This window comes from Rutilus rutilus (assembly GCF_951802725.1).
Source record: "Rutilus rutilus genome assembly, chromosome: 5".
Taxonomy (NCBI): domain Eukaryota; kingdom Metazoa; phylum Chordata; class Actinopteri; order Cypriniformes; family Leuciscidae; genus Rutilus; species Rutilus rutilus.
This window is the reverse complement of record NC_140213.1, coordinates 28,894,890-28,915,418: the sequence shown is the minus strand read 5'-3', so window position 1 is coordinate 28,915,418 and position 20,529 is coordinate 28,894,890. Positions and strand designations below refer to the sequence as shown.

The 20,529-nt window shown below is 36.7% G+C and overlaps 2 protein-coding genes across 7 annotated transcripts; both read right to left on the bottom strand.

Moving 5' to 3' along the window:
* Positions 1-312: 312 nt before the first annotated feature.
* On the bottom strand, positions 313-13,225 carry LOC311290493 (P2Y purinoceptor 2-like). 4 transcript variants are annotated; one of them, XM_084408982.1, is made up of 6 exons: positions 13,142-13,225; positions 8,106-8,236; positions 4,772-4,889; positions 4,484-4,701; positions 4,245-4,391; positions 313-2,282 (listed from the first exon to the last, which is right to left on the bottom strand). In XM_084408982.1, exon 6 carries the CDS (start codon positions 2,268-2,270, stop codon positions 1,290-1,292), a length of 981 nt encoding a protein of 326 aa, XP_084265108.1. In that variant the 5' UTR covers positions 2,271-2,282; positions 4,245-4,391; positions 4,484-4,701; positions 4,772-4,889; positions 8,106-8,236; positions 13,142-13,225; the 3' UTR covers positions 313-1,289. The 4 variants fall into 4 exon arrangements, with proteins under 4 accessions (XP_084265108.1, XP_084265110.1, XP_084265109.1 ...); XM_084408984.1 differs by having other exon boundaries at positions 4,484-4,644; XM_084408983.1 differs by lacking the exon at positions 13,142-13,225 and having other exon boundaries at positions 4,484-4,913; positions 8,106-8,169.
* Positions 13,226-13,481: 256 nt separating this feature from the next.
* On the bottom strand, positions 13,482-15,681 carry LOC311290494 (P2Y purinoceptor 2-like). 3 transcript variants are annotated; one of them, XM_084408987.1, is made up of 3 exons: positions 15,566-15,681; positions 15,264-15,340; positions 13,482-14,631 (listed from the first exon to the last, which is right to left on the bottom strand). In XM_084408987.1, exon 3 carries the CDS (start codon positions 14,617-14,619, stop codon positions 13,645-13,647), a length of 975 nt encoding a protein of 324 aa, XP_084265113.1. In that variant the 5' UTR covers positions 14,620-14,631; positions 15,264-15,340; positions 15,566-15,681; the 3' UTR covers positions 13,482-13,644. The 3 variants fall into 3 exon arrangements, with proteins under 3 accessions (XP_084265113.1, XP_084265112.1, XP_084265114.1); XM_084408986.1 differs by having other exon boundaries at positions 15,271-15,340; XM_084408988.1 differs by lacking the exon at positions 15,264-15,340.
* Positions 15,682-20,529: the final 4,848 nt, after the last annotated feature.

The following is a 20,529-nucleotide window of genomic DNA, read 5'->3' as shown; positions in this document are numbered from 1 at the left end:
AATTTTATACAATATAAATATGTTTGCAATCATTTCTTGTATACCGCATAGTCAGAGCTAGACATAGACCACTGTTTGCAAAGATGAAGTAGAATGACAAGGTATAGGGGAAAACTCTGTACTCTGTACAATACCTTCATTCAAATAATAATGTTGTTTTTTCTTTATATTTATACTCTTAAAATAAAGAAATTTACTGCAGTATTTAAGATCTGGAAATTTATCTTTACATATTGTATATGTGCAATAATTTTTATGGTAATGTATACTATTCAAAAGTTTGGGGTTGGATTTTTTTATGTTTTTGAAAGAAGTCTTTTATGCTCACCAGCATGAAGTTAGTTTTTTTTTTTTTAAATACAGTAAAACAGTAATATTGTGAAATATTATTTTGTAGAAACTACACATTTTTGAAAGTAGAATCGATTTTGAGATGAATGGAAAGTAAAAAAAAAAAAAAAGAAGATTATATGTAAAAGTCTTACTGTAATTTTTGATAAATTGAATGGATCCTTGCTGAGTAAAAGTATTAATTACTGTATTGATTCACTTCAAATAAAATAAAAATCAATTCACACTTCAATACAGAAAATAGAATAAACTAACTCGCTAAACTAACTAATTTTAGCATATTAAGCTATTCAGTATAGATGATGTCAATATCCTGATGATTAGGCTATCAGGGTATTGTTACAGTAACATAAACAATATATCTTAATCCATTAACAAAAACATTTTCATCATTTTTTCACTTTTACATTACATTTAAGTGCAATAAAGACATAAAAAATACAGCTTAAAATCAAACATGCCTTCTAAGATTTACATAATTATTCCATTGACATTTGATACAGTCTCTGATCGCATGCAGCCATGCATGCATATAATTGCAACTTGTGCAATATTCCAAGTCTTATAATGCAAACCAGTAGATTTGTGTAAGGAACAAACTGAAAATGATGTCATTCACACTTCCACATGTTCAAACCAAGTTCACCACCATGACTTTGTCTCCACACCATAAATGAAGGAGTATGCGCTCGTAATGCACTGGTTCCGTGTAGAACCTTAACATCCAAGAAACCTATCCATTGCACAAAAGATTATTTTTTACAGGGGGAAAAAATTCTTTACACTGAGGAAAAAATGGTTCTTTTAAAGAATTCTTCACTGAAAGGTTCTTTGAGGAACCAAAAAAAAGTTTGTTCCTGTGGCATCGCTAAGAAAAACCCCTTTTGAAATCTTTTTTTTTTTTTTTTTATCAAGCTTTTTTTTCAAGATCTTCATCTTCACAGTAAGGTTGAGAGGGATTTATCAGACTTCATGCTTAATTTCTTGATGGATTTTCTGAAGCTCTGCCCTGCCATGAAGTAGAGGATGGGGTCGATGCAGCTGTTGATACTGACCAGAGGTCGGGTGGCTTTGTAGGCATTGTTGGTGAGCCGAAGCACGGTGCAATTCTCTTGGTCCAGGTAGCGGACGGTGTAGTATATACTGCGATTCAGATGGAAGGGCAGGAAGCACAACATGAAAGCCAGAAGCACAATAATGATCATCTTCACCGACTTCTGCTTGGAGTGTTGTGACATTGGTCCTTCGCCAACACCGGGTTCCTGAAGTTTCCTCACCATCAGCCCGTTGCAGACCAGCACCACCCCAAATGGTAAGACAAACAGCAGGAACATCACCACCGAGCTGTAGACCAGAAAGTCATTGAAGAGCTCCTTGCTGGTGGTGTCGTGACAGATCAGAAAGTCACCATTACGTCTCGTCCTGGAGAAATAAAGGATCGGGGCCTGAAAGATGAGTATGATCGCCCATATTCCCGCAGAAACCAAACGAGCCCGACGGGCGCTCATCCAGGACAAAGAGCGAACCGGATGGCAGACGCCTATAAATCGGTGCAGGCTGATGCAGCTGAGGAAGAGGATGCTTCCGTAGAGGTTCGTGTAGAAGAGAAAGCGAATCAGCTTACACATCAGCTCGCCGAACGGCCAGTCGTTCTCATCGGCGTAATAGTAGATCAGAAACGGAAGGGTGAGGATGTAAAGAGTGTCACAGACGTTGAGGTTGATCATGTAAATGGTGCTGGGCTTCCAGTGTTTGGTTCGAAACAAGATGACGTACAAGGCGGTGATGTTCAAGCCCAGGCCGACCACAAACACCAGACTGTAACTCACTGGGAGAAGAATGTACTTGAATTCTTCTTTTAAAGTACAACGATAAATGTCACTATCATTTTTTGCTACAGTATCGTTAAGCGTTCCCATTCTGATCCAGATCTGTCAAAAAACAAGGGGAAATCATATCTAATAGGAAGCTTAAATTTACATATTAATATTATATTATAAATAAAAACACAGATACAAATGTTTTAAGCATCCCCTGTATGTGAACAAAACAATGTTAGCATTAAAATGACCCTGTTTTATGATGGAAAGAAAAAATAATGGCAAAGCTGCCACACAATGAAAGCATTTTTTCAGTAATGGTCGTGGCAATGAATTGGGTTGGAAAATATAGGGGATGTAATATATGAATGTCATAACTGTCAAGACCACATTTCATATTCATATTTCATCTCAAAAACAAAAGGAAAAACTATATTTTGCATAAAAAGGTTGTTCGTAGGACCATTATGATTTTTGTGGCATTATTTTCATTTTTAAAAAAGTATATATATTTAAATATAGGCTACCTCATTGTAGTAGTTTATTACGGAGTCCCTAAAGGGATGTGGTGGTGGAAAAAATGTAGGATGGGAGAATTTTTTTTTTCAGGACACGTCCTGTTAAATGTCCCGCTGGCAGTGCTTCTCCGTACGTTAATGTAGCGTTCATAGTGTTTGAACTTGAACTCAAATATAAAGAAATGCGGTCAGTGCTTAACTCAAGGAGTTCAGTGAAGTTGGCAATATATTCACATAGGCTATTCAAAATTCGTGAGCTAAACGTTGTTAAAACACAAACAACACCTATTTACAATCACAGTAACCTAGACAACGAGCTACAACCCAATTTTCCTCAAAACGAGCTTTATAATATAAATTTGTCTCTAACCAACCGATTGAGAGACAAGTCGGACCGTCTGCAAAGTGCAAATCACAAAATAATACTACAATATTTAGTTTGATAAAAATGCATAATTTTTATGATTATTTATTATGAAACAAAATCAATAACTTCACCCTTTTTAGAAAAAAAATATTCAATGACTTCACACTGTTATACAGTGTATTGCCATCAAATTCAGTAAGCAAATATAATGCAAAAGCGGTTGTAACTATTATGTTAGCTGCGACTGCGTACGATACCAATATAATTTGTGTAAAGAATAGGCCTACTTATTTTTTATGTGCAATTACTTCCCAAACTAAGTGTTGAATAACCAACATTAGAGCAGTGATGTGTGAACTAAATTTGGTGTGTTACAGTGAAGTTATTGAATATTTTTCATGATATAAAATGTGCAAAAGCAGTGTAGTATGACCAGTGGGACACCATTGATGTGTTAACTGAATTGGGTGGCACTACAGTTTGTAACATTGAAGTTAAGAACTGTTTTTGTAGTCACGTTTTTTGGGTTATATTGCACTTTACAGATAGCCTCATTGAGACGTGGTCTGGGAACCACATGTTCATTTTCTCGTATTTGAGGCGTAGTTTACGAATGCCCAGAGCCGTTTATTGGGCGCTACGAATGTCTATCAAATGCGCCTGTACGTAGCTCATAGCCAATCGTTTCAATTATACCAGATGACGTATTAGAGCGACAGAAATTCAACGAGGAAGAAGACGATGGTTCAGAGATTTATGTGTACACGTCACGATGGCGTTCAGCGACTATTGCCGTTTGTGCAAGATCGAAAGGTAACTTCGGCGTCTGCTGCCATGTTGGATCCATAGATATAAACAAACTGCTTCGGTGTGTCGCATAGACGTCGTAATCGTCTTGCTGTTCCCTCCCCGTTCTGTGATTGGTTCCCTTTTTGAGGGGAAAATCTGGTCCATGGTGTCCAGGCTGCCTATCAGCGTGAATAAAATCGCGCTGCGCGCAAGGCAGCATTGAGACACCCAGGCTACTTTGCAGACGGTCCCTTCGGACTTGTCTCTCAGCCGCCTGCTCATAGAGATCCATTTAGCCTATATTATAAAGCTTGTATAGAAATTTGGTTCTAGCTCTACGTTACTGTGATTGTATAATAAGTATAATTTGTGTATAAATTATAAAGTATAAACCCTCACCTAACATCCGGACACTCATCCAAAATCCCCTTCGTGAGAGCAGGGCAGGGCCCAGTGAAACCAGCTGCAAGAGTGGATAGCACCCTCTTGGACGCTGTACGGACTGGAAAATCCAAGTGGATCTAGATCAGCAACTCAGGTTTCCACCTGAGATTTTAAACACCAATATCAGGCCGGATCTTGTATTGTGGTCAACTTCACAGAAGTCCTTGTTCATCGTGGAACTAACTGTAGCCTACCATGAGAGTGGGAGAAGAGTGCTGAAGTACACTGATATTGCTTTTGAGGCAAAACAACAAGGCTGGCGTACACAGGTACTTCCGGTAGAGGTTGGGTGCAGAGGGTTTGTGGCCACATCTATAGCCAGGCTCTTGAAGGAGGTGGGAGTTCGGAGACAGGCCTTCAGGAAAGCCATCAGATCATTGTCGGAGGCAGCAGAGCGAAGCAGCAGGTGGATCTGGATAAAGAGGAAGGACCCCAACTGGGATGCAAAGAATAAAGAGGGGTAAAAGCAGAAGGGGGCTCACCTGGGACGCCAGGTGTTGCCGTTGAGCCCTCTGGAGGTGTCGTGGGCCTATCAACGAAACACCGGTGAAGGAGGGTGCCCTCCTGAAGACCCTGATGACGTTCTTACCCCTCTCCCCACTTAAAACAAGGAAGTGCTGATTACTAGGGATATTAAAGGAGCCGTATGTAAGATTGTGGCCAAAACTGGTACTGCATCACTTTCAAATTACTGTAGAGCGGTGTATCCCCTCCCCCTCCCCCCTGACTCAAGGTTGCCAGATAGGCTGCAGGATCCAGCAGGAACGTTAGTAGCTGCAGCTGTGGTAACTAGAGCTGAGCTGGCAACCCGGATGCCGAAACACTACTGACTTCATGATTGGTAGATAGGTGGAGGGTGGCGCTTCAGGCAAAAACACAACATGACAACATCAACATCAGTTGAGGGCTGCAACTTCACTTTTTAAATGACAATATCATGGCCGGACTATACTGTTGTCAGTGATATAAGTATTTAAAATGAACATGATTTCTTAATGTCTAGTGACATATCAGGGCCATTTTATGATTAATTGAAATACATTTCTTACATACAGCTCCTTTAACATCAAGTCCTATGAGCTGAACTGTGTTTTAACAACGTTTAGCTCACGAGTTATTGATCCGAGAAGTTCGAATCTGTGAATATATATAAATCCACCTTGAGTTAAGAAGTGACCACATTTCTTTATATCTGAGTTCAAGTTCAAACACTTGAAGCTCTGAAGCACTCCCAGCGGGACATTAAACAGGACGTGTCTGTCCGAACTCACAACAGGTTTTGCGTGGGAACGCAAATAACTTTGCGAGGGAACGCAAAGTTTCACGGGGGAACGCAAGGGTTTTTTTCCCAAAAATGTTAACACCGAAAATGTTACATACTTTAGCTTTGAAGATCTGGTTATCACTCCCGTAAATTGGCCTGTAATAGACTTGTTTTTGGAGAATATATCTTGAACATATGTTTTTCTTTTTTTTTAAAACACATAATTGTAACTAGTTTTTTCTTGTTTTAAGCAAAAAAATGTCCACCACCACATCCCTTTAGGGGCTCTGTAGTTTATGTATTTACTTACAGTTTTTCTCAGTTGCTTCTTCGTCACAGTTGTTTGTCATTTAGTTGATTGCCATGTGTATTTAAGATACTCACCTTCACTCAGTGTTTGTCTTGTTTGTGTTTGTGTTGCTACTATCTTCTGTTATTTTGCCTGTTGGATTATTATTGACTGCATTTGAACTTTATCCTAATCTTCATCCGTCTGTCTGCAACTGTGCTAACAGTGTGCTGCTGTTTGTACAAATTGTTTTGAGAAATGCACGCTTTGCGAATGTTAAGGATGATTCTAGAAGTGTTCCAAAGTGACTGAGAAAAACTGTAAAGCTTTCATTATTAAAAAGAAAATAATATAATTTCAGATAAAGTATAATGTATGTCCAAACAGCATTTAATTCTTTCTTCTTCTTTTTTTTTTTTTTTTTTAATTTGGGGGAATGTGTATAAGTGCAAGCAGATAGATAGAGTGATTCTGTCTGATTTTGCTCCACAAGCCTGGTCTTGCTTTTCATCAACTTCCTGTCATGTTGCAATATTTAAATGGAACAAGTGATCATTATGACATGTCATAGACCACACATGCCATTCTCTAAGAGGTGGTAAATGTCCACAATCCGCACACACCCATATTGATACTGTCATGCTTATGGCAGACTACACATTTTCCCAGACAATTCTTAACCCTGTATGGCATGGCTTTTTGTTTTGTTGGGGAAAAAAAATCTTTCACCCCATTTTTTGGGCTTTTTTTTTTTCCGTTTTCCGAACTTGTAAAAACAGACTTCTCAGGAGAACTTGAATGCACCATATGGTCCTCCTAACCCTATGATATTGCCTGAACAAAAGCGGTCTAACGGCACAGTGTTGCCCTGAGGCAACGAACAAAAAAACACAGTTTTAGTATATAAATAAAAACAAAATAAATCTTTAAACAATCTTTAAACATGTTAAAAAGTGATATTTATCTTACTAATTGGTGGCACTGTGTACCATATGGTCATGAAAGGACTGCTCCACCCCCAAACAAAAGTCCACACCCACTTCAGCCCCTCATTTCATTGAACAGAAATGTCAGGGGATATTATATATTTTAAAAAATATATATAAAAAAATTAAAGGGGCGGTGTGAGGTCCAAAAAGGTAGTTTGTTGCCTGAGGGCAACACCATGCCATAGTAGAGGGTTAACAGAGCGTCAAAGTAATTTCAAATGGCTTTTTCCAAACTCAGGGGATGCACAAATGAGCTTTTAAAGAAGTATAAAGTGGTTGTTTTGCTAATACAGCCTGATAGCACTCTCATTTATGCCACAAAATAACACATTAAATCGATCAGTGAAGCAAATCAAGCCACAGAGTTTCTTCAGAATCTCCTGAGAATTTCCTGACAACTTCCTCTTAACATCAGATGCCAGATGATGTTTCAATAACAGCTAATTTCACAAAAAGCCTGAACACACTTCCCACACTCTATTATACCTTTTATATATCTAAAAATCTGTTTATAAAGTATATGTGTCTATATTTGTTGTGTATGTGCGTGCATGTCTGTGAATATATACTATACACACACACACACACACACACACACAACACACATATACTATATATATATATATATATATATATATATATATATATATATATATATATATATATAATGATTTTATTATATTATTTCATTATTAAAGCAGACACATGCTATATATATATATATGCATATAGATATATACATATAGGCTATATATAGCATGTGTCTGCTTTACATTTTGTATAATACAATACAACATTTTTCAGTACAAATGCTTTACTGTCATGACTACTGGAGCAAACGTAACCAAAACCTGATGGTCATGTTCTTCAGAAGGATTTGAGAATCTTGAGAATCATAAAGCAAACCAATTTGCCTATGTGTACAAAGTTCAATGTAATTTTATTAAAATGGTCTCAGACTTTTGAACTCCATATACAGTATACAAGTTTTTGTGTTTTGCAACTTTATATTGCAGAATGTCTAATTTTACTGTGTTTTTAGGATGAATCGTTATATTTTAGCATTCATTATGTTTAAGTCACTTTGTAAAGAAAGATCCTCTAAAATGATTTAATGATTAAAAAAATTATATTCCACAAAGGAGGCATTTTGATTGTTTTATCTTTGTACCAAAATCACAGGAAAGTCCAATAAGCGTTACATAATGCAACAAATTAAATATAAATTTTTTGTAAACTTCACATTTAGAAAGTAAAGAAAAGTAAATACTCACGTTTTTTCAGCAGATACTATCAGGAATTTCCCCTCGTGCTCTTCACTCCTGCACAGTCCTGCTCTTCCTTTGCCTGTTCATGCTGCATTTCTTCAGTGTGGGCGGTACTTCTCATGTCAACACACCTCAGCCTGCTCCCATTGGTCAGAACATCAGTCAATGACATGCCAATCACTGCTGAGAGCTTTACACAACTAAAAGTAGTGCTGTCAAATCAATTAATCGCATCTAGCATAAAAGTTTGTAAATATACAATATGTGTGTGCGTGTATATATGTGTATACACATATACACACACATATTGTATATTTACAAACATTAGATGCGATTAATCGATTTGACAACTACTTTTAGTTGTGTGAAGCTCTTGACAGTATATACACACACACAAACACACGTATATATATATCTATATATATATATATATATATAACCTTTTATGCTAGATGCGATTAATCGTGATTACTCGGTTTGAAAGCACTAGTTAAAGTTAGTTCAAGCAAACAGGTTCCCTAAAAAAACTCTCATGCCCCGCCTCCTGTCTTTCATTGGTTGAGCCAGAAGTTCACAGTCAGACCAGTGAAACAAAAAACTGTTTGGAATGCAGAATATACTGCCAAATATTTGAATACATATTATTCAAAACAGGATGCATTATGAAACAAATGTAAAAAATGCTACATTATTGTCTCTGTGTAGGTTATTCTAAAATGTGTATTCTGTCTACAGCATTTACAGTGTACTGTAAAAATGGTAAGAGTAGGCTAGTATGGTGTTATGTATGATCCTATTCCGATCATAGCATAGAGCAATTTCAATCTGTGCCCAATTCATATTGTATCCATTCCAAATAGTACACAATTATTGTGTAATTATAATAGACTAAAATAGTATAGGAGCCAAAGGAGCCCGGATGGTATACAGAGGATTTTTGAAGTATGAATCTGTGTATGCTTTTTCAGCTTGACTTGTGCAACAGATGAAATTTGTTTGTAAAATTAAAACAATTCCAAACAAAACATGTTTTCTTCGAAACATTTCGATTAAAGAAATAAATTAAGACATTTTTCTTAATGAATTTTATTAGACAATTTAGTGCAGACCAGGAACATGACAAAAATATCAACATCCACTTTTTATTTACACTTTAAATTATTTACGCTTCACCCTTATGTTAGCTCAGTTGTGATAAAACTATCTAATATGCTTTAAATCTTTTATATATATATAAAATATTATATATATATATATATATATATATATATATATATATATATATATATATATATATATTAAGACATATGTTAAGAATATGAAAATGTATCGCATATGATGTGCAGTATGACAGTACCTGAAAGGGAAAATCACAGAAGAAGTTCATATGTTGGTTCATTTATCTTAACTTGAACATGAAATTGTAGAGCAATGCCAAAGTCATGGGTTCAGCGTACAGGATAACAAAGCCTAACCTTCAATGTACAGTCACTTAAAATAAAAGTAATTCCTATTGCGACATTTGTGTTAGCTTTGAGAATGCAACACCATAAAGTGCTTAAAGCAACATAACATACAGCAGTTAACATTCAAATCACATGATGTGCCATTTTCTTGATATTTACATTTATTTTCAGGCATTTATTTTATGTTTATTTTTCCTCAATGAAAGTTGATTTTTTGCTTAAAACAAGAAAAAACTAGTTACAATTACTTGTTTTTTTTTAAAGAAAAAAAATATTCTCCAAAAACAAGTCTATTACAGGCCAATTTACGGGAGTGACAACCGGATTCTATAACCAGATTTGGACATCATCTTCAAAGCTAAAGTATGTAATATTTTCGGTGTTAAAGCCAACTTTCCTGTCCCATCTTAATATGAGGAGAGATAGGCCATTTTGATGTTATTCTAATAACTGTGTACAGACCATAATCCTTTGACTTTTCTCTCTAACATGTCCTCTACTAACCAGCATTTGTTGCGCTGGATCCTCAAATTACAGGACTACAATCTCCAGATCCAATAACTAATTTAGGGAGGAGTTCTAACTAACCTATAAAAGAGAAAAAAAAAGACAAATAGACAAATGTTTTGTTAGTTATTTTAGGCCTTGTTCTCCCCTGAGCCTTTGCCCCCTTTACCTTATTTTTGTAAATAATTGTTTTTAATCTAAATAATCTGGTGTCATCTTCACTCTGGGACAGAGGATTTAAGTGTGCTCTCGGCTTTTTTTTCCTCACTTTTTTTTACGCTTTTTCCTTTGTTACCTCCCCTCCTGACCCCTAGATGGGTAGGGGGACGTCTTGCCCTACACAACAACAATCACTCGACCAATGGCGTGTGTTGAAACGACATCAAACTCAGCTTTAAGTTGCCTATATATCCTACTGACTGACTTTATATGGAAGTTTTTCCTAAAACGAAAGTATGATAAATCAAATGCTAAAATAATAAATAAAATTCTCAAAATGTACATTTAACTTTGATTGCATCTCAAATCCAAATTCACAAATTCATTTACTTTGCTGATAAAGTGCATATATTTTGAGTGTATACTGTAGCAAAATGGACAAACAGTCTCTTAGATTTTTTCTAATCTCACTGAAATTTGAAATTGGTATTAGAAATTAGGCCTACTCCATAAATAGTTTACACATATTTGTAGACACTTTAAACAATTAGACATCTTAGAAATGAAATGTTACACATGTTCAACCTCTCTGTTTCCAATCTTTTTTTTATTGACATATTAAAGTTTTCCCTGATTCAGCAATAGCTGTCATGCTGTTTGAATTAAAGATGAAAATTCAATTTCTGTCATTAATTACTCACCCTCATGTTGTTCCAAACCCGTAAGACTTTGTGTTATTATGTAACGTGAAACTTTGTGTTTCATTTGTGTTCATCTTCGGAACACAAATGAAGATATTTTTGATGAAATCCAAGAGCTTTCTGACCCCTCCATATACAGCAATGCAATGATCGCTTTCATTGGCCAGAATGGTAGTAAAGACATCATTAAAATAGTCCATGTGACTCCATGGTTCAACCTTAATGTTATGAAGCGACAAGAATACCTTTTGGGTGCAAAAAACCCCCCAAACAACGACTTTATTCAACAATCTCTTCTCTTACATGTCATTCTCCTCCAATGTTGATGTAGTGTCAATGTTGACGTAGTGTCAACATTGATGTAGTGTCAATGTTGACGAAGTGTACACTATTGGCCTACGCTGCATGTGAGCACAACGACACATGCGTGTGATGCTGACGCAGGAGCTGGCCAATTGTGAGGCAGTGTTCTGACGTAGCAGAACATGTACACAACGTCAACATTGGAGGAGAATGACGTGAAAGAGAAGAGATTGTTGAATAAAGTTTTTTCAAATTTTGCGCACAAAAAGTATTCTCGTCACTTCATAACATAAAGGTTGAACCACTGTAGTCACATGGACTATTTTAACAATGCCTTTACTACCTTTAATACCTGGGCCTTGAAAGCGGTCATTGCATTGATGTGGAGGGATCGGAAAGCTCTCGGATTTAATCAAAAATATCTTCATTGCGTTCCAAAGATGAACGTTCACGAGTTCACGTTAATGAAATCTGATGTAATATTATAATGCGTATTTGGCTTGCTGTCCGAGGGGAGGGCTCCGAGCTCAGAATTCGGCCCGACCCCAGAATACTCCCCCCTATGAATGTATAGATCATGGGTATCTATGAGCAGACCCATCCGAATGTGAGGTGATGGGGTGGTGGCGGGATGCTGAGAAATTTGTTATGAGACAGGAGGTAAGGGAAGGCTTTATTTATACTGGCTTCTTCTTGTGCTGATTGGATGATTACCTGAACATGCTCCTCCCGAACTTTGTTACATAAAACTTCATAAAGTCACATGAGGGTGACTAACTAATGACAGAAATTTCATTTTTTTTGGGTGAACAAACCCTTTAATAGCCCATTTATTATTTTATTATTTATTAGTGTTTTGAATTAGCTTTTATTTTTATCTTTTCAGTTTTCATTTTAGAAATAGCAGTAGCTTAAACATTTTATTTTGGTTAGTTGCCAAGGAAGGCAACATTTCAAATTTTAAGTTTTTTTTATATTTTTTTTTTTAATGTAGCCTAATATTTATATTTAATTTTATTGAACTATTATGTATCAGTTTACAAAACAAAACTGGCTTTACTCCCTTTGTCTCACTTAAGGAACGTAAAGAACTCTCTCTATGATTTTACTAAGTCAGTTAGGGCGTGAAAATGCCTTTGTGCTGCAATTATCCAAACTGTTCCGACAAACCTCTTTTCAGAAATGAATGAAAACTTAATTAGCCTATATATTTTCCCAGGGATCTTCAGGGACTGTCACTTTGTAAGGTTTCTTACAGAAGCAGACCGTAATTACCTTTACCACAAGTGCGTCAATTATAGGCCTACAGCATGATTAGAACGCGAATAGAATAGAACATTCTCTGGTCAAAGGGCAATATTTATCGTGATGTAGTCATTCACATTCTATTATGTCCTTTGGAAGGGTCACAAGTTCCTTCTATTTATACAACACAAAATGGTTCCATATTATTATCACATTTACCGTCACACGTAGATTTCACTCGTGTTCAATTTGGTCACTCGAATTCACATATAGTAGACCAACAGAAAGATGCTTGCTTGATTGAACGTGACTTCCGTGTGAGCTGTTTTGCCCGCGAATTTTCTCTCAAAGGAACAATGTTGCTGTGTTCGAAATCGCCCTCTATACCCTCATTCACTATACATCAATTTATAACGTTAATCCACTTGAAGGAATCAATGAAAACGAGTAAGTGAATTCGGACAATGAGTGCACCGGAAGGGCTACTGCTTTTGAATAGTTTCTGCTTAATTGCTGTTTAATAATTTGAAACGTAGCAAACTGGCAGCTCCAGTAGTAGGCTAATAAAAAAGATTTATCCTGAACAGAACTCTGCTATGTAATGTAGCATGTGTAAACCGTAATTAAACAATTGAATAATCAGTTAAAAAGGAATTTATACCTGTATTATATTATGCTGGACCAGCGCAGTTTGGAAAATGGAAGAATGACTAATTCAGCTCAGCTGCGGCGCCGTCTTCTGGTGAGACGTGGTAATTTATTCGGCGTGAAACTCTCACAGTGCATTATGGGTAGGCTATTCTCTAGCCTTTGGGCGTACATCAATTGTACACTCGTTATTGCGGTGCATTGCGGGATTGAATGAGCGCACTCAATAATGCCCACTATGGTTTCGGACACCACTACAAATGGCTGGCCCTTCAAATAGTTCCCTAAGGGTATGTGGGGTGATTTTGGACACAGTGACTACTCTTTTTTTTTTTTTTTTTTTTTTTATTTTTATGTCAGAGACTACAAAATGGACACTTTATTTACATCAACATCAATGACTGTCATTCATTATAAGGTTCGCTTCCCTGAGTGAGGCTACCCCAGAAACCTTTGTAAGTAGCCTGAGATTTTTTTTATTCATGCTCAAGCATATTATAAAGTGGTTGATGGTGATTAAATTTTTTCAGATCTTGCTTTAGCTTTCTTGCTCTTGATGCTTCTTCTGAAGCCTTGTCCTGCCATGAAGTAGAGGATGGGGTCGATGCAGCTGTTAGCGCTGGCTAGAGGTCGCGTGATCTTGTAGGCCATGCTGGCGTACTTCAGCATCGAGCAGCTCACCTGTTTGTCCAGGTAGCGGAAGGTGTAGTATATACTGCGGTTCACATGAAAAGGCAGGAAGCACAACATGAAAACCAGAAGCACAATAATGATCATCTTCACCGACTTTTGCTTGGAGCGTTGTGACATTGGTCCTTCGCCAACACCGGGTTCCTGAAGTTTCCTCACCATCAGCCCGTTGCAGACCAGCACCACCCCAAATGGTAAGACAAACAGCAGGAACATCACCACCGAGCTGTAGACCAGAAAGTCATTGAAGAGCTCCTTGCTGGTGGTGTCGTAGCAAACCCATATGCCACCATTATCTTTCATTCTGGAGAAATAAAGGATCGGGGCCTGAAAAATTAGCATTGTCGCCCATATTCCCGCAGAAACCAAACGAGCCCGACGGGCGCTCATCCAGGACAAAGAGCGAACCGGATGGCAGACGCCTATAAATCGGTGCAGGCTGATGCAGCTGAGGAAGAGGATGCTTCCGTAGAGGTTCGTGTAGAAGAGAAAGCGAATCAGCTTACACATCAGCTCGCCGAACGGCCAGTCGTTCTCATCGGCGTAATAGTAGATCAGAAACGGAAGGGTGAGGATGTAAAGAGTGTCACAGACATTGAGGTTGATCATGTAAATGGTGCTGGGCTTCCAGTGTTTGGTTCGAAACAAGATGACGTACAAGGCGGTGATGTTCAAGCCCAGGCCGACCACAAACACCAGACTGTAACTCACTGGCAGAAGAATGTACTTAAAGCTCTCTTTATAATCACAGTGATACTGATTGGTGTCATTGGTTGTGCCAGAGTTGTTAAATGTTGCCATTCTGATCTAGATCTGTCAGAGAAAAAGACAATGAAATCAATCATATCTAAGCAATGAGATATGAGATTCAAGACGATGGACCAAATATTAAAAATGAAAAACTGACCATTTTATATAATATATATACACACACACAATGGTCAGTTGCAATTTATTCAAATTGTTTAGAAGCAACAAAAATCTGTTTAATTTGAAAACAATTAAATATATTCAAGCAATATTCACAAGCAATATTCAGTTAGTTCAAATGTATGAGATTGAAACAAATTGAATTAATTTATGATAAATATATAATCCTGGTTATTGTGTACACTTTGTTTATTAGTGCTATTACAGAAATCTTACCCATTTGATTTATATACGAATGACAAATATGCATCACATTAAGGTTGTTCATAACTTTTCAGCATTTTCATTTTCATCACAAAAGTTCGAATTTTGACAGGTAGTTTGCATACATCACCATACAAGTTTTTCACCTAATATTTTGTTGTTAACAGAGCGTTTCTAAGTACGTTCCTGCTGTTTTTCAAAGCCCAGGGCAGAAAACAAGCTTTTAAAGTAGCACTAAACGATTGTTCTGGTAATAACACTCCCCTACACATATCAGTCAGAGATCTGAATTAAGTCAGAAAGTAACTCACAACTCACTAGGAATTTCCTCAGAACTTCCTCCAGTTTTTGTTGTAGATTGTATCAGCATCAACTAATATGACTCAAACTATTGGAACATAGCAATAAGACAGTTTTACAGTTGCATAATCTAGCATTTAATTTAGTTGCTCCTCCTTATTATTATTGTTTTAACAATCTTTTCACAGTGCAAGCTCAATAAAAATTAAACTAAATAGTATTGCATTATATACTGATATTAAATAACATAATCCTCATTTAGTACATCACAGACATGCAAAACTGATTTTTTTAATTTTTTTTAGTAACTCACATGGATACTTGCATTGGTTCCTTCAGCAACTAACAGTTGTGTCTCCTTTCGGTTTGCATACCTACATAGACCTGTTTTACCTCTGCCTGTTTATACTGCATTTCTCCATTGTGGGCGTGTTAACATGCCTCAGCCTGCTCTTATAGGCCGCTGCGTCAGCCAATAATATGTCAATCATTCAGAGAGACTCATATCCTGTAACATGACTGGATTGAGGGAGCTACTGTACCTTAGGTTTATAACAGGAATTACTGAGAACACATCTGTTTATCAAGACTCTGTTTCAATAATCTATTTCAAACAAATTTCAAATCACACACACACACACACACACACACACACACACACACACACACATATACATATATATATATATATATATATATACAGTATATGCTTTTCAAATCTCTTGAAAATGTTTTTTTTTTTTTTGCATATTGGAGATGCCTAATATTGGTTCTTGCAAAAGAGCAGCATGAACATTCTGCCTAACATCTACTTCTTTTGTGTTTTGCAGAAGAAAGAAGATTTTTCAGTTTTGGAATGAAATGAAGGTGAGTAAATGAGGACAAATTTAAAGTTTTGAGGTGAACTATTCATCTAATAAACTTATTACTGGATTTATCTGCTCTAACAACTTAAAAACTGCCATGTTTGCATTATAACTTGATTCAGAAAAGTGCCCTTGGCAAGAACCCTGAGTCTGGCAAAGGAGAAAGGCGTATGCTAATTATCAATAATTAACGTCTCGGCCTACAGTACAGTGAAGAGAATTTCACACAGCCTGAAAGAAACTGGAAATCATTTTGTTCAGGGGATTTTCTTTGAAAAGGGGATTCTTAGTTTTTATACTCTTGGTAGTTATTTTAAATGACACTTTTTTAATGTTATGTTCTTCCAATTCATGTTATCTAATCTAATCAATTTAGCTTGAATAAAACCATTTTGTTTACCACACGAAGCATATCGTTAGTGTTCCAGAATAACCAGTTTACTGTGCAAATACAACAAAATATTCTGCCCACTTATAAAACCTTAGCTCCTGAAAAAAATGAAATGAATGCAAAACCACAGAAACAGCAAAGTTGCACTGACCTGTTCCTTTGTTCCTCTCAGGTTGAATTCATCTATGAGAACTTCACAGTTCCAATGCAAGGATAAAACAAGATTCATTTGATTTGCATGACGTCTGTCAGCTTTACTTCTGTGACTCAAAAGAAAGAACAAACGGCAAGGTGTTCGATTGCTGCCTTACTTGCCTCACAAAATTGAATTAATTATTACCCTAAGTCAGAAGAGTTATGAACCTGAGCTAAACTTTATTTGGTCAGTCTCTGCACGTACAACAAATGTTTAGGCACACTTGACTGAATTTATGTTTTCCATGATCTTAAAAAACTTTCTGATGCAATCAGTTTTGTAGGACAAACATAAATTTGGATCACATATGAATTGCTTTTCTTTTTTAAATGAACATTTTTAATAGAGATCTTGGAGTGAATAGTGAAGGAAGATCAGTGCTTCAGTACACATGAGCTCCTTCACTAGTTTAAAAGCATTCAGCTCATGGAGTTGGTTGATAAATGCCCATAGTGAGCAGAGAGTTTTCATTGTGACACATTTTGATCACTGCATCTATTCATCATTTTTCCTCACTTTACAATTATTTTAATACATACAAAATGGTCATAATAAAGATGGGAGTAGTTTTGACTGCTCTTTGGAGGCATGTTCTCAAAGGGGTGGTTGATTATGATTTCACTTTTTTAACTTTAGTTAGTGAGTAATGTGTAGTGTGTTTGAGCATAAACAACATCTGCTAAGTTACAACGCTCAAAGTTCAAAGCAAAGGGAGATATTTTCTTTTACTGAAAAAGCTTCTTAACGGGTTAGTGATAAAATTTACATAAACTCCGCCCCCGGGAACCCGATTAATAGATTATCATGACAGAATGCTAATCAATGACTAGAAGAATGTTAAAGCTGCATTCAGTAACTTCGGGATTTCTTCGGTGTACTCTCGCTTTTTGCTCGCAGGTTTCTCTCTAGAGCTCCCCCCACAGCTTCGGAATAGATATTTGACAACACTGTTGTAAAAACTCGTTGGCTATTCTCAGACACCAGAGGCTAGTAGATCAACGACATCAAAGCAGATGGGACATTCTTTAAAACATGTTCTTCATTCGGGTTCGAACAGCGTGAGGGAGCGCAATAATGACAGCATTTTAGCAGATTTCTTTTGGCCGTAAAGCAATTGTTTACATCGCGAGACCTGATATCACGCGAGACTTCCTGATGCGGCGGCCGGTAGCCCGCCGGCTCAAAGTTGCAAGTGCGCATTTTCCGCTCAGGGGCACCAGGGGGGTGCGAAACGACCACCATTCAACCCGAAATAAGTAATATAACCATTCCAATGACTCCGAAGCTGTTCAGTTAAGGTAAAAAAAGTTACTTAGTTCACCTTTAACTCCACATAAGCTAACCATTCAGAAATGTCCTGTTACATTCTACAAGTTGTCACTTCTTCTTGAGTCTCTCCATCTTTGTCCAACTGCAGTTTGAACATAAAAGGCTAAACCTTTTTTAAATTTTCAGTGCGTGTCTGCATGATGTAATCAGAGCTGCTAACACAGAAGCTGTTGAAGCTCCACCCTCTGTGCCGGGAGCAGCAGCTCATTTGCATTTAAAGGGCCACACACAAAAACAGCGTTTCTGCTCACCCTCATGTATTGAGGTGTATTTTGAGCTAAAACTTCACATATACAATGTGGAAATCAGAGACTCATTTTACATCTTGTGAAAAGGGCATTATTAGACTGGGTAAACCCAGCCCGATCTGACGGCGATTTGATTTCGCCCTGCAGCTCAGGCTGGAAACCTGTACATTTTTCTATCCTGCTTCCGTTACAAATCTGCAGGGACCAATCACAAACTGGGTTATCCACCTGGCGCGCTATTGGCGGGTTTAAGACGATGACGTCTCTCGCACGACCGTCAATCCAATTCCTTTTAACCTCTCGACGATGCTCAATGGCTTCTTTAGTTTAGCAAACAAATTGCTCGCGTGGGTGTAAATACCACTCACTTTCATGTTTTTTTTTTTTGCACAACCTGCAAAAATCGCTCGATGCCATTGCTGCTTCTGCAAACCGCTGATCAATGCTACAAACCAACACGTTTGTTGACACGTTTCCTGCCTGGAGTTCCTGCAAAGTACGTCACCGTGGTTGGTCTGATTGGTTGAAGGACTATCCAATTGCGTACAGAGTCATTTGAACTATGCCCGTTGATCAATTTCTACTCTTGTGGAGTAGAAAATACAGAGCAGACTCCCCAGACTAATGTTCAATCTTAAAAAATGTTGCTTGGTCTGGTGAATGCCAGACTAGGGCATTATAGGACCCCTTTAATTTCTTCCATTGTGACAACTAGTCACTGCATATTCAGAGAGATTTACATTGTGGAAAAATAATAAACTCACTGTATGTTTAACCCTCGTCCTCTCCTTGTATATTGAAACAAATCCTTCCCTCGTGGGTCAAAATACCTTAAATACCTTAAAATTGTACTTTGTTTTTTTTCTTTTTGTTTGGTCCAGAAAGCTTATATCATTACATATTGTTAATATATATATATATATATATATATATATATATATATATATATATATATATATATATATATATTAAATTTAATGCAATTTTTAAGAGATTCTTTTTGTTATTTTTTATTTTATATAATTTTAAATGACTAGATTTTATAAAATAATTATTATAATTTAAGCACATTCTTCACATTCTTTCAACTTTAACTCAAAATAATACATCTTTTTGTGCATAACCATTTTAATTCAGCTCAAAATATCTCACATTTGGTGTCTTTGCCGACCTCTTGTGGGGGAAAATATATATATATATATATATATATAACATGAGATTTCATGACTCTTGCCACTAGATGGCCTTATAATCTTTATATGTAGCAAATTAGCTGTTCCCCTGGGTCCTAAAGTCAGTTATTCAGTTTATTTATTCAGTATGCATTCAGGTAGGCTATCTGTTCATATAAAAAAAATCTTCTTTTTTTTTGGTAAAGTTGTAGCATGTTTAGTTTTAATTTAGACTTTTTTTATTTAGGTTTTTCTATATACACTGAAGCCTGATAACCCGATGTGATTGGTGCAGCTCAGATAGAGGGGCATATTTAATGAGCATCATTACTGGACACCAGAGTAACTCGCTGAGCAAATTCAACTTGTGCTCTTGCGAGAACTCTGGATTAACAGGGTAATAAAATCCTCGAATCCCGTCAAATGTTGTGTGTGTGTTATCCAAGTTTCAAGTGCGACAAAAGTCCTAAGCTCAATTGTTATTCACTAATTACAATTCACTACAATGCACTATAAATATGTAATTGGTACTAAACACCCAATTGGTTTTATTTTATTTTATTTTTTGTGTCAAAATGACCCGAGTAGAGGATGATGGGAGGTGCATCCATTTAATGAGTTTCTTAGATCCGATTATTATGCATGATTGTGTAACATCCAATGCATGTAATTGGATAGGATCTTTGTTGCCAATAGCTATTCTTTCTTGTTGTCCTACAGTGTTAGAATTTCCAGAACTGTTTGTCTGTATTTCTTTTATCTATATGTCTATTTTTACAGTCTACTATTTTTGCAAGTCTGCCAGAAGTAATTCAAAATGTGTCATGTTTTCATCCTGAGGATAAAGAATCTTTCAAATTGCGAATTTTACTAGCTTTACTATGGCCAAGGCCTACGTCATGAATATTAATGAACTCCTTTCGATGTTGGCGCATTCTTGGACTGTCCAATCAAAAAACTCAATTATTATTTAAATAACCAGCTGACTGTTGCTCACGTACTAACGAAGGCCAATCAGCTACGCTTAGTGAGCGAACGTCCCGTTACGTAATTAATATTCATGAGCTAAGCCTTC

Coding starts and splice junctions, on each gene's coding strand:
- LOC311290493 (XM_084408982.1), bottom strand. CDS start 2,270: ATGGGAACGCTTAACGATACTGTAGCAAAAAATGATAGTGACATTTAT.
- LOC311290494 (XM_084408987.1), bottom strand. CDS start 14,619: ATGGCAACATTTAACAACTCTGGCACAACCAATGACACCAATCAGTAT.